General features: G+C 38.2%; 1 protein-coding gene across 3 annotated transcripts in view; it reads left to right on the plus strand.

Annotated features, from left to right (window-relative positions):
* Positions 1–13658, plus strand: part of LOC107716314 (ras and Rab interactor 2-like) — a 54975-nt gene that overhangs the window by 13277 nt on the left and 28040 nt on the right. Inside the window, exons 1-2 of one of the 3 annotated variants that reach the window (XM_016522687.1) lie at positions 8829–8878; positions 9358–9456. In XM_016522687.1, coding sequence (XP_016378173.1) covers positions 8840–8878; positions 9358–9456 — 138 coding nt within the window. In that variant the 5' untranslated portion in view covers positions 8829–8839. Of the gene's footprint in view, positions 1–8828; positions 8879–9357; positions 9457–10384; positions 10446–13658 lie in introns of those variants that run through there. The other 2 variants (XM_016522688.1, XM_016522689.1) reach the window with 2 other exon arrangements.

Genomic DNA, 13658 nt, shown 5'->3' on the forward strand with positions numbered 1-13658 from the left:
TTTTATATTTTTTATATTTAAAGCGAGTTTTTTGGGCAGTGTAGAGTAGGGCTTGTTTGTTTGTCATTTCTCCGATCACAAATGCAGACATGGTTTTATGTTTACGTGGCGCGATGCAACGCATCGCGTAAAAAGACAGTATAAGTCATTATAATCTGTAATTATGTCCCCACTGGATGCAAGAATTGCCTCGTTTATAATGGGTTTTAATGTTTTTGTCTCATCGCTCCGGCCTGACAGGGCATCATCACAATATGGTAAGGGGCGTAACATTTTCGTCACACGCTTGAGGTATTCGGCCAATCACAACGCACTGGATAGCTGGCCAATCACAGCACACCTCGCTTTTTCTGACCGATGAGCTTTGTAAAAATCGACACGTTTCAGAAAGGCGGGGCATAGAGGAGAAACAATAATGTACAGTATGTGGAAAATAATGTGTTTTTTGAACCTTAAATCGCATGAACACATTTCATTACACCAAATACACAAAATAATGTTCTTTTTAGCAACATCATATGACCCCTTTAAACTATATTAAAGTTCCTTTTAACTGGCATACATCCTCATATCTCAGAGTTTTGGATGATGTGATGTGGCTGGAATCCAGCTTTAGCAATGAAACCCATTTGGTTTCTTAAGCTTTGCTATTTTGGTATTTAAAAACCTTCAACAGGTTTGTTGTTTTGGTTGGGAGGAGTTATGTTTTACGGAAATCAAAGAAATAAACTTAAACATATGGACTAGATTGAAGATGGTCTTTGCACTCAAAACCTCTTCTTATCATGATAACCTGCTTTAGACCTGTTCTGAAGACAATGAGAAGGATCATAATAGCTTGATGGGCAAGTTAAAGCAATTGTTTTCTTTTTCGGATGATCATTTGGAATCTAGTTCAGGACTCCAGAAATGATATCAGCTCTTGCAGTCGGGAAGCTGCCAGTCTGCCAAGAGCCTTTCCCACGGAATCACCTCACGCTTCCCACTGCACTGTCTGAAAGAGAGACCTCTTTGTGTTTGACACAGAAACTAAGAAATGGAGAGAGAGAGAAAGGGTAAATTCTGAGTAGGAGGAAACTTTTAAGTAGATCAAAAGGTGCATTTGGAGCCAGATACAGGGCATTGGAGGAAAGGAAACTTGATGAAACTGAATGAAAGATGTGCACTAAGCACTTAAATGCAAGAACAGCCCGATATATGAGTCTGGTAATTTGTCAGCACATGTATAAATCGTTGTTTGATCCTCATTTTGTCTGGTTATTGCTCTGGGACATGCTATGTGGGGTGGAGCTGGCCACATCCTGTAGAGCGCTGGCCTCTGCCCGCTCCCTCTGAGTGTGTGTTTATGTGTTTCTCCTGCCTGTGTGTCTGGGGATCTTGAGATCACACCCATCCTATGTTGTGAGCAGGCTTAGATATGGTTGAGATAAAATTTTGAGAGTCAGTGCATGTATGGAATCAGATTTAAATGGTCACCTTTTAGCCTTCACTTATGTAGCCTGATCAGTGGCATTCGGGTGGTTTGAGTTTGTTGGTCTGTGCAGTCTGCGGTAACAAAAGGCTATTTTAACAAAAGGCTATTCAGTGTTTTCTCACTGTTTTGCCTGCTTTTGCGGCTGTGTCTGTTAATGTCATTTTTTTTAGCCTTTCTGAGTCTCTCCGCAATCCTTTCAGACACAGAAGCAGGAGATTGAGCTTAAAAACCACTTTAACTTGAATGTACTGTCAGTCAGATTTCTGGTTTTCAGGTTTTTTTTTATTATTATATTTTAAGTTTGTGCATTCTGAAACTGCATCAATGGTTTTAGTACATTTGACTCTGGATTATGAGGGGTATTGCAAGAAAGAGTAATTTACTTTTGTGTCAGTCACTTTTATGGGTATCAGACATTTCAGACAAGTTTCAAAAACCCCAGTTCGTACAGAGCTGACAAAAACACAGGTATTTTTGAGTGAATCAGTTTGTTTGAATGAATCAGTTGAGTGAATGATTCACTGGCTCACTTATAATAACACTCCGTTGTTTTGTTTCTGAAAGAATCTCTTTGTTTAAACAAGTCAAATGAGTTAGTGATTCCTTTACTCTCTAATAAAAATAGTAATTTAATCAGTTTATGAATTAATCAGTTTCAATGAATCGAATAAAATTCAATCACTCATCACTTGTTTTTATTTTCTGAATGAATCAGTGAGCTTGAACAAATCGATCAGTAAATGATTCAGTGAATCGTCACTAGTTTTGTTTCTGAATGAATCAGTGCATTCGAGTGAATCGGTTGAGTAAATGATTCAATGACTTGTCACTTATTTAATTTCTGAATAAATTATTGTTTGAACAAAATGTTAGAATAAATTATTAAATTACTCAATCATAAAGAGTTCAGTTTCTAAATAAATAATATGGTTGACTGAATTGGTTGAGTAAATGATTCAGTGATGCCTTCTACTGGCTTATCAATATAACTTGCAGAACTGACAGCAACACATACAAACAGAGTGATAAAATTAGTGTTGGGTAGTTTAAATCGGCTATTCTGTGTTTGCAATAACCGTGGATAATGCCAATAACCACAGTGACAGTGACTATAGTAAATGGTTGTCGGCATAACAACAGAAAAGTCTTACCACGACTGACACAACAAATAAATGTAATCTAGGTGTGAGTTTATATGCCACATTTTATTGAAATGGCTTTGCATAAGTGTTCAGCACATCATTTGGGTTGTAAACAGACCACAAAACTGATGAGAGTCACTCCGATGGAAGAGAGACTGGATCTAACAGCTGGATCTATTTCACAGCTAATATCTCTGTCTCTGTATGTTACCTGAAACCCCATCTGAAAAGACGCGTGTGTGTTGCACATAAAATATGTTGATGTTGTTTCTGAAGCAGGGGTGTCTGTAGCGTGTGAAGATTTTAACTGTTGTTGTCCCTCAAGGCTGCTGTCCCCCTTGGGCGGGTAGAGCTCTCTACAGGCTTTGAGCCGAGCTGGATTTTTTCCAGCTGGGTTTTTGTGAGGTGGAGGACCATATAGCAGCAGGGTCCTAACACAGTGCCAGACGACTTCATTATCCAATAGAATGCCAGTGTTTTCCCCCTCTCCCTTCCCCTTCTCACATACTGTCTTACCACTGCATCAGACTTGAGGATGATTTATTAGTATAATTCTTTGAATGTGTGTGTGAAATGTGCTGTAATTGTCATAGTTACAGTCTCTAACATATAGATGTGTTAACAATTAAGTTGGCTGTAAAATTCTCTCCCAAGATTATGGGAAACTCAAGGGAAATGAAAACATAGCATAATTATGATCAAAGTCATTTTGGGGTGATTTATAAACTCTAACACTCTGCATTGCATGGGGACATATTTTATTGTTGACTTGTTTAGACTTTAATTTGTTTGCTGTTTAATATTACTCACAAGATCTCTTCAATAAAAACTGCATAACCTATACAAACAACACGTCTGGTTTCATTAGCTGTGAACTAGGGCTGCACGATAAATCGCATGCGTGCAGCCCTACTGTGAATCACACTTTGAGTCTAAACCAACACATTTCCAGTCCAACAGGACTGGAAAGACTATGTCATTCACTAACACGCTGTAACTTCCTCTGTCGGTTACATTAACTGGAACAGGGGGAAAGCCTATTGCTCAATTGCTGAATGCATATACGGATCCACTTTGATTGCAAAGCACTGTTACTTGACCACTAACATGAGATTACTGTTAGTGCTGTTTCTCATCTCACCAGTGGCGGCTCGTGGGTTTTAAAATAGAGGAGACACACTAAATGTATTGGTCTGGGATCCCTGCCGATTATTATTATTATTTGCTTAACTACTTTAAATTAGCTTTTTGGTTGCTTTTAGTCAGAAAACGTAAAGAAAACGACACACATACAGCAAGATAATATAATTTCACTTACCTGGCCTATCACTTGAAGCAAACATCCATCCCTTCTTAAAAGTCTGTGTTAAAAGATAGCTGACAAAATATACACATTCTGAGACATGAACTGTGAATTTTATTAACATTAAATCGTCCTCCTCCCATTTTCACCTCAAAATTATGGGGAAGCTGTGCCTCCCCTGCCTCCCCCGACGAGCCGCCACTGCATCTCACATGCGAATAGTTTAGCCAATCAAAGGGTTGTCAAAGTCTTGAGAAAGGGTGGAAAATGTTAAATTAGTGCTGGGCGGCATACCGTATACCGGTGTTTATTTTTGTTATGATATGAATTTTTAAAATACCGCAATACCGGTGTCATGAAAAAAAAAATACCGTCATGTACCGTGAAACGGGTATAATTTTGAAAAATACTGTGATATAAATTTTTGGTCATACCGCCCAGCACTATGTTAAATGTTACAAAAGATTTTCAAATCAATGCTGTTTCTTTTTAGTATGATTTCCTAAGGAGCATGTGACACACTGAATTCAACTTTGCCATCAGATGAATAAATAGAAAACAGTTCATTTAAATTGTAGTAATGTTTCACAATATTACTGTTTTTACTCTTATTTTTCAAAAAATGAATACAGCCTTGGTGAGCATAAGAGGCTTCTTCCAAAAACATTAGAAAATCTTACAGATTTGAATGGTATAGTGTAAATATATGTGCTGGTGCATTATTATTGCACAAGAAGTAACAAAGGAAATATATAATCACAGGAAAACACAAATGGTTATCTTGTACAGAATGTCAGCCATGCTTTTTTTATACAAGAGCTTTCTGGAAATTTTTATCATTGGGTAAACTGTCCTTTTAATGAAGTGTGGATTTTGTTTGTGTGTGACATTTGGATTTGTTTCTCAGTCATTTCTTTAGTCATGCTGCACTGTTGTCCTGCGATTTTCAAGGCTGTCAATGTTTTTTCTTTTTTTTAAGAGTGACATGTTGTGGCATTCACTGTCCTGCTGTTCACTGTCATGCATATATTAAAATGCGCTGCACTCAAAGTTCTTGTTTTGTGTTTACATCAGCCCAGGATAAATACCAGAAATACTGAGTTGCGTCTCACATTCTTGTTATATTTGTTCTTTTTGTTTATGGCTCAGCCCCTTTAATTGCTTGCAAGCTCCATTTCCTGTCAAGCCCTGCCAGGTCTCTCCAGACTACAGAAAATCCTCTCTGCTACCACGCACCTGTTATGTGTGCATCTGTATGCAGGAAACAGAGGCGCTCTGTGCCTCGTAGTTCAGATGTGCCTTTGTGTGGGTCCAACAGCCCAGCTGAGTGGTCTTCTACATCTACACAGACATATATACATACACAAACTGGCATGTTGAAACTTATGTGCAATGGTACAAGCCAGCACGCTATAACAAATGACCCTGTTTGGATGGAAAACAGAGTTTGCCTCTGGTCTTGTTTGCAGTTGTTGACATTTTGGACGGCACACTAACAAAGACCGTTCCTTTCAACTGCAGTTTTCCGTGTATCCCAGTGCCGTGACATCCCTATTGAGATGATAGCGGATGAGGGAGATAAATGACCAACTGGACTAGACTTTCTCTCTCTGCGTGTCTGCGCTCCACAGTGGCCATTTAATAACTTGGCCTGTTTATTCTGCCCGTGCTGGCAGTCCAAGGGGTTCCCTGTTTACACACTGAGCCGTATGCATGTGTGTCTTGTTGAGTCTTTCAAAAACAGATAACAGCTTGCTTTCTCTGGTTTATATACTGAGCAGGGCTCAACAATGGTTCGCTTGATGTCCTGGGGCCATTGTGAGAGTTTCGAGCCAGATGAAGGAGCTGTCACTTGTTTTGCATCATATGTCATCATTTTCCAACAAACATACTTATGTTTATGGATATAGATGTGGACTATGTAATGTTGGCAGTGCAAACAGAAAAAATGTTGTTGAGCCCTGCTGAAGAAAGATGAATGTGTTGATGCCTCATTACAGCAACAACATGAGGTGAAGCCCCTTCACAAAGAGGAGTAGATTAACATATCAAACTCAATGCATCTCTGTCAGCGCAGGAACAACGCTTCACAGGAAATACCTGGACCTCACTCATACTGAAAAACCACAAACTCAGACTGATTTCCTGAAAAACCACCACCACAACAACATAAAAATGTTAATCTCAGTTTTCGCTGATGTATTCCTTCCAAGCAGCTGGGTGGTTGTAAGAGTTGTGCCGTTTGGATTGTACTGAGGCTTGCCGTGGAGCATGACGACTGGTCAGGAATAGAGAGAAAAAAACAAGAGCTAAGAACTGTATTGATTTGGAGGAGAGAGACTGAGCTCTAATAAAAAACAAAAAACAAAAGCGGAATAATGGTTCAAAGCCTACGGATTAATTGGTGAATAATTGACGATTAGGCTAGTTGATTAATCATTCTAATAACAATTGGATTATGAGAATTGGTGCCTATACTAAAGTGTTACCAAATGTCATCATTAGAATATTATTCAAATTATTAAACAACAGCATTAATAATAATAATAATACTTATTGTTTCGCTAAAGGACCTTGAATCTGGAAATAAAGTTCAATGAATGAATAACTATTATTATTATGAATCTTAAAAAAAGTTATAAATTTAGTATAGGGACCAATTCTCACTATTAGCTAGTGGTATATTAGCATGCCTATTACTACCATATTGGCTGTTTATTAGTAAAGCATATATTGTGCATGACCATATTCTACATCCCTAATCCTACGCAATACTCAAACTAAACAACTACCTTACTAACTATTAATAAGCAGCAAATTAGGAGTGTATTGAGGCAAAAGCCGTATAGCTAATGGTTTGTTAATAATGAGAATTGGACCTTAAAATAAAGTGTGACCAAAAAAAAAAAACTACATGACAAACAAAGATAAAAGACAGGAATAATGCATAAAAGAACAAAAGAAAGCAAGACAGGAGAAAGAAGAATAATAAAAGAGGGATAAATCAAAACATTTAAATAACAATAAGTGAACAGATGCATTTGGAGGGAATTCCAGTATTTAGGGTTTGATCTACTGAAAGACCTTCCACCCAGAGGGCAGTCTGAACTTTGGCACTGTTGATAAATTGGCTCTGGAGGACACAAGAGTCATAGCGATATGTCCAGAAGAAAGCAATAGTTTGGGTGGAGATGCTGGTTCTTTTCAAAGCTTCTGATGGTCACATCAAAGGCTTTGTGAGCTGAGCTGCACATGTTTGCCATGATTCCCCTTACAGTGTCAGCACTCAGACAGCAGCTTTGTGTTAGCTCAACTCATAAATTCAACCAGTGAAAAAAGGCTTTGTGTTTCCTTTGTTGATGGTAAGAGTGGAGTCAGGTTGACACAGCAAGACTGTGCTGTCTGTGGAGGAAAAAGCTGTTGTGCATAACTTAGACAGCTGTGCTGGATCAAAGCTTTCTGGGTGTTGGGGATCTGCAGCATCTGGAAGTGGGTCAGTACTGGCTCTTGCTCCAAGATGGTCCTCACTGCAGAACACAAGATCCAGGGGGCGTGGTTGGATTCAGATCCAACTCCTCCCACCTTACATATACATATACCTGTCTCCACCTCCTGATCCCTAAACCCACCCATCTCCACCCCTAAACCTACCATTCTCCACCCCCTAAATGTGGATCCAACCATGCCCCTTGGATCTCGTGTTCTGCAGTGAGGGGCTACTGCTTGCTCCAGCTGATGACAATCTTCTGCAGTGAGAGAGAAGACACTCGCTCATCGTGAACAAAGTGACCTGCAGAGGCAGCACTGGGTGGTGTGGCTGTTTTAATTGCTGTATTGTTTGCTGTATTGCATAAGTATTTATGCAACTTACGTTTGCAATGACTTTTCATAAATGTTTTGAAGTCAAAGAATGTTGTGTACAATACGAAAAGCTCCCTCCATAGTCCCTTCAGTCCTTAGTCACTTCAGCCCATTTATGGTTTAAACCCATTTTACATAAGCTGTAAAATGGCTCATATGTAGCTTATCATGGTATTGACATCACTCGAACATGTTAATCTATGACCATCCATGGTTATGCAGTATTCAGCAGCTTGTCCCACTCTGATGAATGACAGTTTGATCAGTCACATAGTGGCCATTTCAATGTAGAAAGCTTGTTTAATTTAACCAGGGATTTTGAACCGATGACATTTCACTACACTTTATGTATAAATTGTTTCCAAACAAAGATATAGTAAAACAATAATACTAAAAAAAAGTAATTTATTCCTCTGATGGCAAAGCTGAATTTTCGGCAGCCAGTCTTCAGTGTCACATGCTATTTCAAAAATCATTGTATACTTAAGTTTTGAGTAACATATCTTATTATTATCAGTTGTGCTGTTGTGCAACTTAATTTTTTTTTTATCATTCTTTGATTAATGTTCAAAAGAACAGCATTTATTTGAAAAAGAAATCTTTTGAAACAAGACATCCATCTTTACTGTTACTTTTGATCAATTTAATCCATCCTTCCTAAGTACAAGTATCAATTTCCTTAAAAAAAAAAAAAAAAAACTTTTGAATACTACTACTTAACATACAGCTATGAAGAGTAGGAGTTCAAATCAGTGAAATTTCACTACACTCTTTGTAATTTTTTTCAAACTTTTTTATTCTTACTGTAAACATACAGCACATATGGCCTAGCAAAGAGTACATTCATCAGGTGATCACTACATTCCAGGGGTTTCTTTTTTTGCGCATGGAGCTGGTTTTGATTCTTACCTGAGCTGAGCAGTGCATTCACGGCTGATTAAGTGTATTAGAAAGCTTTATATTCCTCTTCCTGCCCCTTCCACCACCCTTTCTCGCAGCTTGACCTTTGCCCTGGTTTTGTCTCTGCCAGTCTCCCAGCTGATCCCCCCTCCCTGTATTATGCCTGAGGCTGCTTTGAAAACTTCTTTACAAAAGTCGGTGAGCAAAAGATTTAAACTCAGACTGTCATCTCTATTTGCTTTACCAGTTCTCCCATGATCTCTAAGCAAATGTACTGTGTAATTTGTTATAGCTAATGATATCAATTAAATATTTATTTATATATTTATTCATTTATTTTTAATTGTACTAAAACAACATGTTAAAATGGCAGCTCTAGCTGTAACCGAGATAATATTGGCTGCAATCTAGGACAAGATGTGTTTGAGCATGTGACTGTGTGGATGTATAAGAAAGTATTGTGTGTGTAAAGGGTGTAGTTCAAGTTAATTCATCAGGCAGGAAATGAGATGAATGAGAAGAGAGCTTTTAATGAAGTTTAGAGTGTGCCTGAGGTGCATGTATGGCAGGCTCCTGCTCTTAGTCTTGTATGCTCATTTCTCTGGCGTATCTGTGTGGAATGGGTTGAGATCTCCTCTTTCTGGGCTTCAAATAAAGTATGTGTCTGTGATCCACAGAGACCCAGCCTGACACAGAAGAGCTGTATACACCCAACCATGTCTACAGAGAGGATGATGCAGTCCTGTCTCATGGACCGGAGCAGCAGCTTTTTTAAGGTGAGACACATCGCCACTGTCCTCTGAGCTTTGCCTTGTTTTCTGAATGTGTCTGCCTGCATGTTCTGGATGTAGATTTGCATGTGCTGTATTTTATCATCACATGAGCTTCTCTAACTGAGCCTTCTATATTAAAAAGCTGGTTATAACTTTTTAAGTTATGGAGTCTTTTGGACTCCACTGACTTTAATTGTATGGACAAAAAAAAAATTTTTCAAGAATCTTTTTTTATGTTCCACAGAAGACAGTAAGTCATACAGGTTTGGAACAACATGGCTAAATGATGACATTTAAATTTGTGAATGAAATGTCCTTTTAACGTTCATCTCAGTTGATCCCAAGTTGTTAATGCTAAATACAGTTGTAAATGTTTTGTGATCCAGTCACTCAAACCCCATTCAGTAGTAGTCAGAAACACAAGTAACCACATGGCCTACAAATTGACGTCATGATTGAACGGCACTATAGTTTACATTTTACACCGTAATGTGTCAACCAGCAATAAATGATGCATTGAAACACACCATCACTGGGATGAGCTTGCTTTCAGTACACGTCCTACTTTAGAGCCAGACAGAGTGCAGGTTAGTCAGGGCCTCTGGGGCCCCCGTGGAATGCTGCTCTGTCCGTTCACTGTGCCAGTGCTAAAGCTGCAGAACTTAAAAGGTTCTCAGAGGATGATAGATCCAGTTGTTATCTCTGCAAGCTATTCTTCCAACAAACATGTTGCCAGCATGTGTTGTGATTATTTCATGCAGGAGGAAGTTGTAGTTGTAAGTGCGAGCTTTGTTATATGTAAACAATCAGATGCAGCCAAAGGCAATTAAATCAGGCTTTTGCTCCGACGCTAATCGGCCATTATGAATGCATGATAAGATTAAGAACGTCAGTGAACAAAAATTTATATTCCTCCTTGTTTCCTCAACAGAAAACACTCCCATAACATCTCTCCTCTGTCATAAGTTTAGATGATCCTTCAGTGGAATGTGGTGAGCGGTTTGAATTTTACCTTTGTCATCTATTAAAGGAACAGTTCATCAAAAAATGTACTCGCCCACATGTTGTTCCAAACATGTATGACTTTCTTGTTTCTGTGAAGGACAGATGGTGAATTTTCAAAGAATAACCTGACTGCTCTTTTCCAAATAATGAAACATGGAATAGAATACTGGCAAGAAGACTTAGCCATATGGAAAACTTTTATGATATTAGGAATGCACAATATCAAAATTCTTGTTGATACCAATAAGTTAACAAATATTTTCATGTTATGGCTAATAACGGATAAATGGCTGATATTAATATTGTATGTGAATGTAGGTGTTACAGCATTATAATGTACAGTATGAAATATATATATTAATTCTGATATTTGCTAAAGATTGTTTAACAGTGTCATTCAATTATACGTTTTTAAAGATTAACTTAAAGGTCCCATATTGTCAAAACTGAAATTTTCCTTTTTTCATGATAACTGAGATCTAAGGGCTATGTAACTACCATATAAGTTTCAAAACAGTCAATCCACAGACAAATGCACACAGCCTACATAAAGTAGCTGTGCCTTTTCACGATTTCACGATGCCGTTGTGACTTCCGTAAAAAGGTGACGTCAGAACTACACATTCTCCGCCTTCAGTCACCACCCCGAGCACTGCCCACAGTCCTACTCTCCATTTGCCAAAGCCCCAGACAACATCGTGTCCATGCCATTGCTGAGCAACAACAACACGGGAACATATCAAGAAAACGCTGTTCAGTCGATGGATGTCAGGAAACTACATCATTGCACAGGCTTCCGAACTAGGGTTGGGCCGATATAGACGATACCATCGTCCATCGCCGATGGCTGATAGACTTCACGATGTTGAGCCGGCATGTAAGGCCGGAAAACATTTCCCTCAGCAGTGGCCATCATTACAGGTGTTTCTATTTTTCTATTTGCCATAGCAGGCTACAGCATACATGACCCTAGTTACCTGTGGTTTACCTGTTGGTTGGCGTCACTCAGAAAACAACAGGCCAATCAGAAGAGAGGCTCATGAATATTAATTAGACAGGCCAAAATCGACCTGTTCTAAGCAGAGCTCCTGAGAAAGGAGCTGTAAAAATATATTTAGATGGTTTTTGGTACTTATACCGCAAATATATATTCTTAAGGACATCAAAACCTAAAATAAAACTCCAGAAAGGCGTAAAATATGGGACCTTTAAATAGAAGTGTAGTTTCAGTTGCTTCTTTTTAATAATCTGAACATCTTAGTCACTTTGCATCTCTGATTATAGTCAAAGTTGACCTGGGGTCCATATGTCTGGTTCCAAATGTGGAGAGTGGCTACCTCATCCATCTCAGGTAATGAAACTCTTTCCAGCCTGTGACATTTAATCATACAAAAACAGTCCAAAATGTACATTTCAACCCAAATATTTCAGTTTGTGACTATCTTGGAGAGAAAATGGCCTCACTGCTGGGAATCACGACACCAAAATATCAGTATGCAATTGATGAGTACTACAGGATGAAGAAAGAGGTATGTACACCGCTACAGCCTTCATTTATTAGCTGATATTCTCAAAAGTAGCATGTACAATTATTGTTGTACATGCTTTGAGCGATTTGAACAGCTTTCGCATTGTGACACCCTAATAATGTGTAATCCGCAGGAGGAGGAAGAAGAGGAGGAGAACCATCTCTCTGAGGAGGCAGAACGTCGTTTTGAGGAGCAGCACAATCAGGACGGCCAGCAGCCAAAGATCGAGCAACCAGAAGGAACTGCTTCTTTTGTGAATGTGACCTTTGAACTGGAGCAGGAATCACATGCTACATCTGATGCTAATAAAGTGCCTGCCCCCATTCCTTCCTAAAATACTGTTTAGTTGATTGAGCATATTAGATGGTTTTTACCATATTAGCCTTAGACATGAGGTGTGCTAGGTTTCTTTTTTGAAGGAGAAGTTTACATGAAGTTAAACATGAAGGTAACGTTGTTTATGCATAGCTGACAATGGTTCTGCTTTTAATGCAGAACTGTTTTATTAATAATTTCACAAGCCATACATAAAACTAGCATGGAATAAAAATATATAATAAAAAAGTAATTGCGAATTTACCTTACAATTCTGACTTTTTCTCTGAATTTTGAGTTTACATCTTGCAGTTCTTTTTTTTTTAGACAGTTTTTAGACTCCTAACCTAAATTTAAAGAAAAAGAAAACCTCACAACTGCAAGATATAAACTCGCAATCCTGAGAAAAAAAGTCTGAATTTTAAAGATAAAAAGTCATGATTAGCAACCAAGCAGAGTGCCCTAGCAACCATTTAGCAAGACCTATATCTCTGCATCAGAACATTGTGTAGACATGGGACTTGGCTCTTTTGACTCATGTTAGCAAGCAGGACTTCCAACATGCTACACATGCCAGCAGTGAATAGCTACGTGCTAATAGCGATTAGTCGTGTTAAAACATTATAAAAATTCTAGCCAATTGTTAAAAAATTAGAAAAAGACTGCAGTAACTGCCCAAGTTTTGCCACGTTAAGCACCACTCACATTTTCTTCAGAAAATGTACATATTTTTTATTCTGTGGTGGAAATAATGTTCCATATAAAACCTCTGAGTCACTACAACAATTCATTGTACATTTTAATAATTATAAACACCTAAAAAGCCTAAGCTAAACACTACAACAACTGCATGGATTACCAATCTTTTACAATGCTGTAAAATTATAAAACTTATAATATTAGACATTTCTATGTTACTGGTGATGCTAGGAGTTGTCAAAAATAGAGTAAACTGTCAGATGGGAATATTCCCTCTTTCTTAAGTCAGCGCTTTCAGAGCTGACAACATTCAAGAAGTTATTTTTGTAACCAAATATTCTTTTTACGTGAACATTATTTTTGGTGTGCATGTAAATGTGTGCTTTACCCATGAGATTTGAGTTCAATTTGTCCACCCCTCTGACACGCACAGAAAAGAGCATTTCATTTTGAAGAGTGTTTGTGTACAATAGTTTTGTATTATGTAGGTGAAAACACACCTTCCTTTCTATAATGTAGGTGAAAAAATACAGTTTGTTTTGTACATATTACTTAATAAACAGTTCAATATACAAATGAGCATGTGTATTCCTCTTGGCTGAAGTTTTGATTGGCAACAGAACGTGATGTCACTTGTCATCTAAATCAGCTCTGTTG

This window comes from Sinocyclocheilus rhinocerous, unplaced genomic scaffold (genome assembly GCF_001515625.1).
Source record: "Sinocyclocheilus rhinocerous isolate Xijiao unplaced genomic scaffold, SAMN03320098_v1.1 scaffold869, whole genome shotgun sequence".
Taxonomy (NCBI): Eukaryota; Metazoa; Chordata; class Actinopteri; order Cypriniformes; family Cyprinidae; genus Sinocyclocheilus; species Sinocyclocheilus rhinocerous.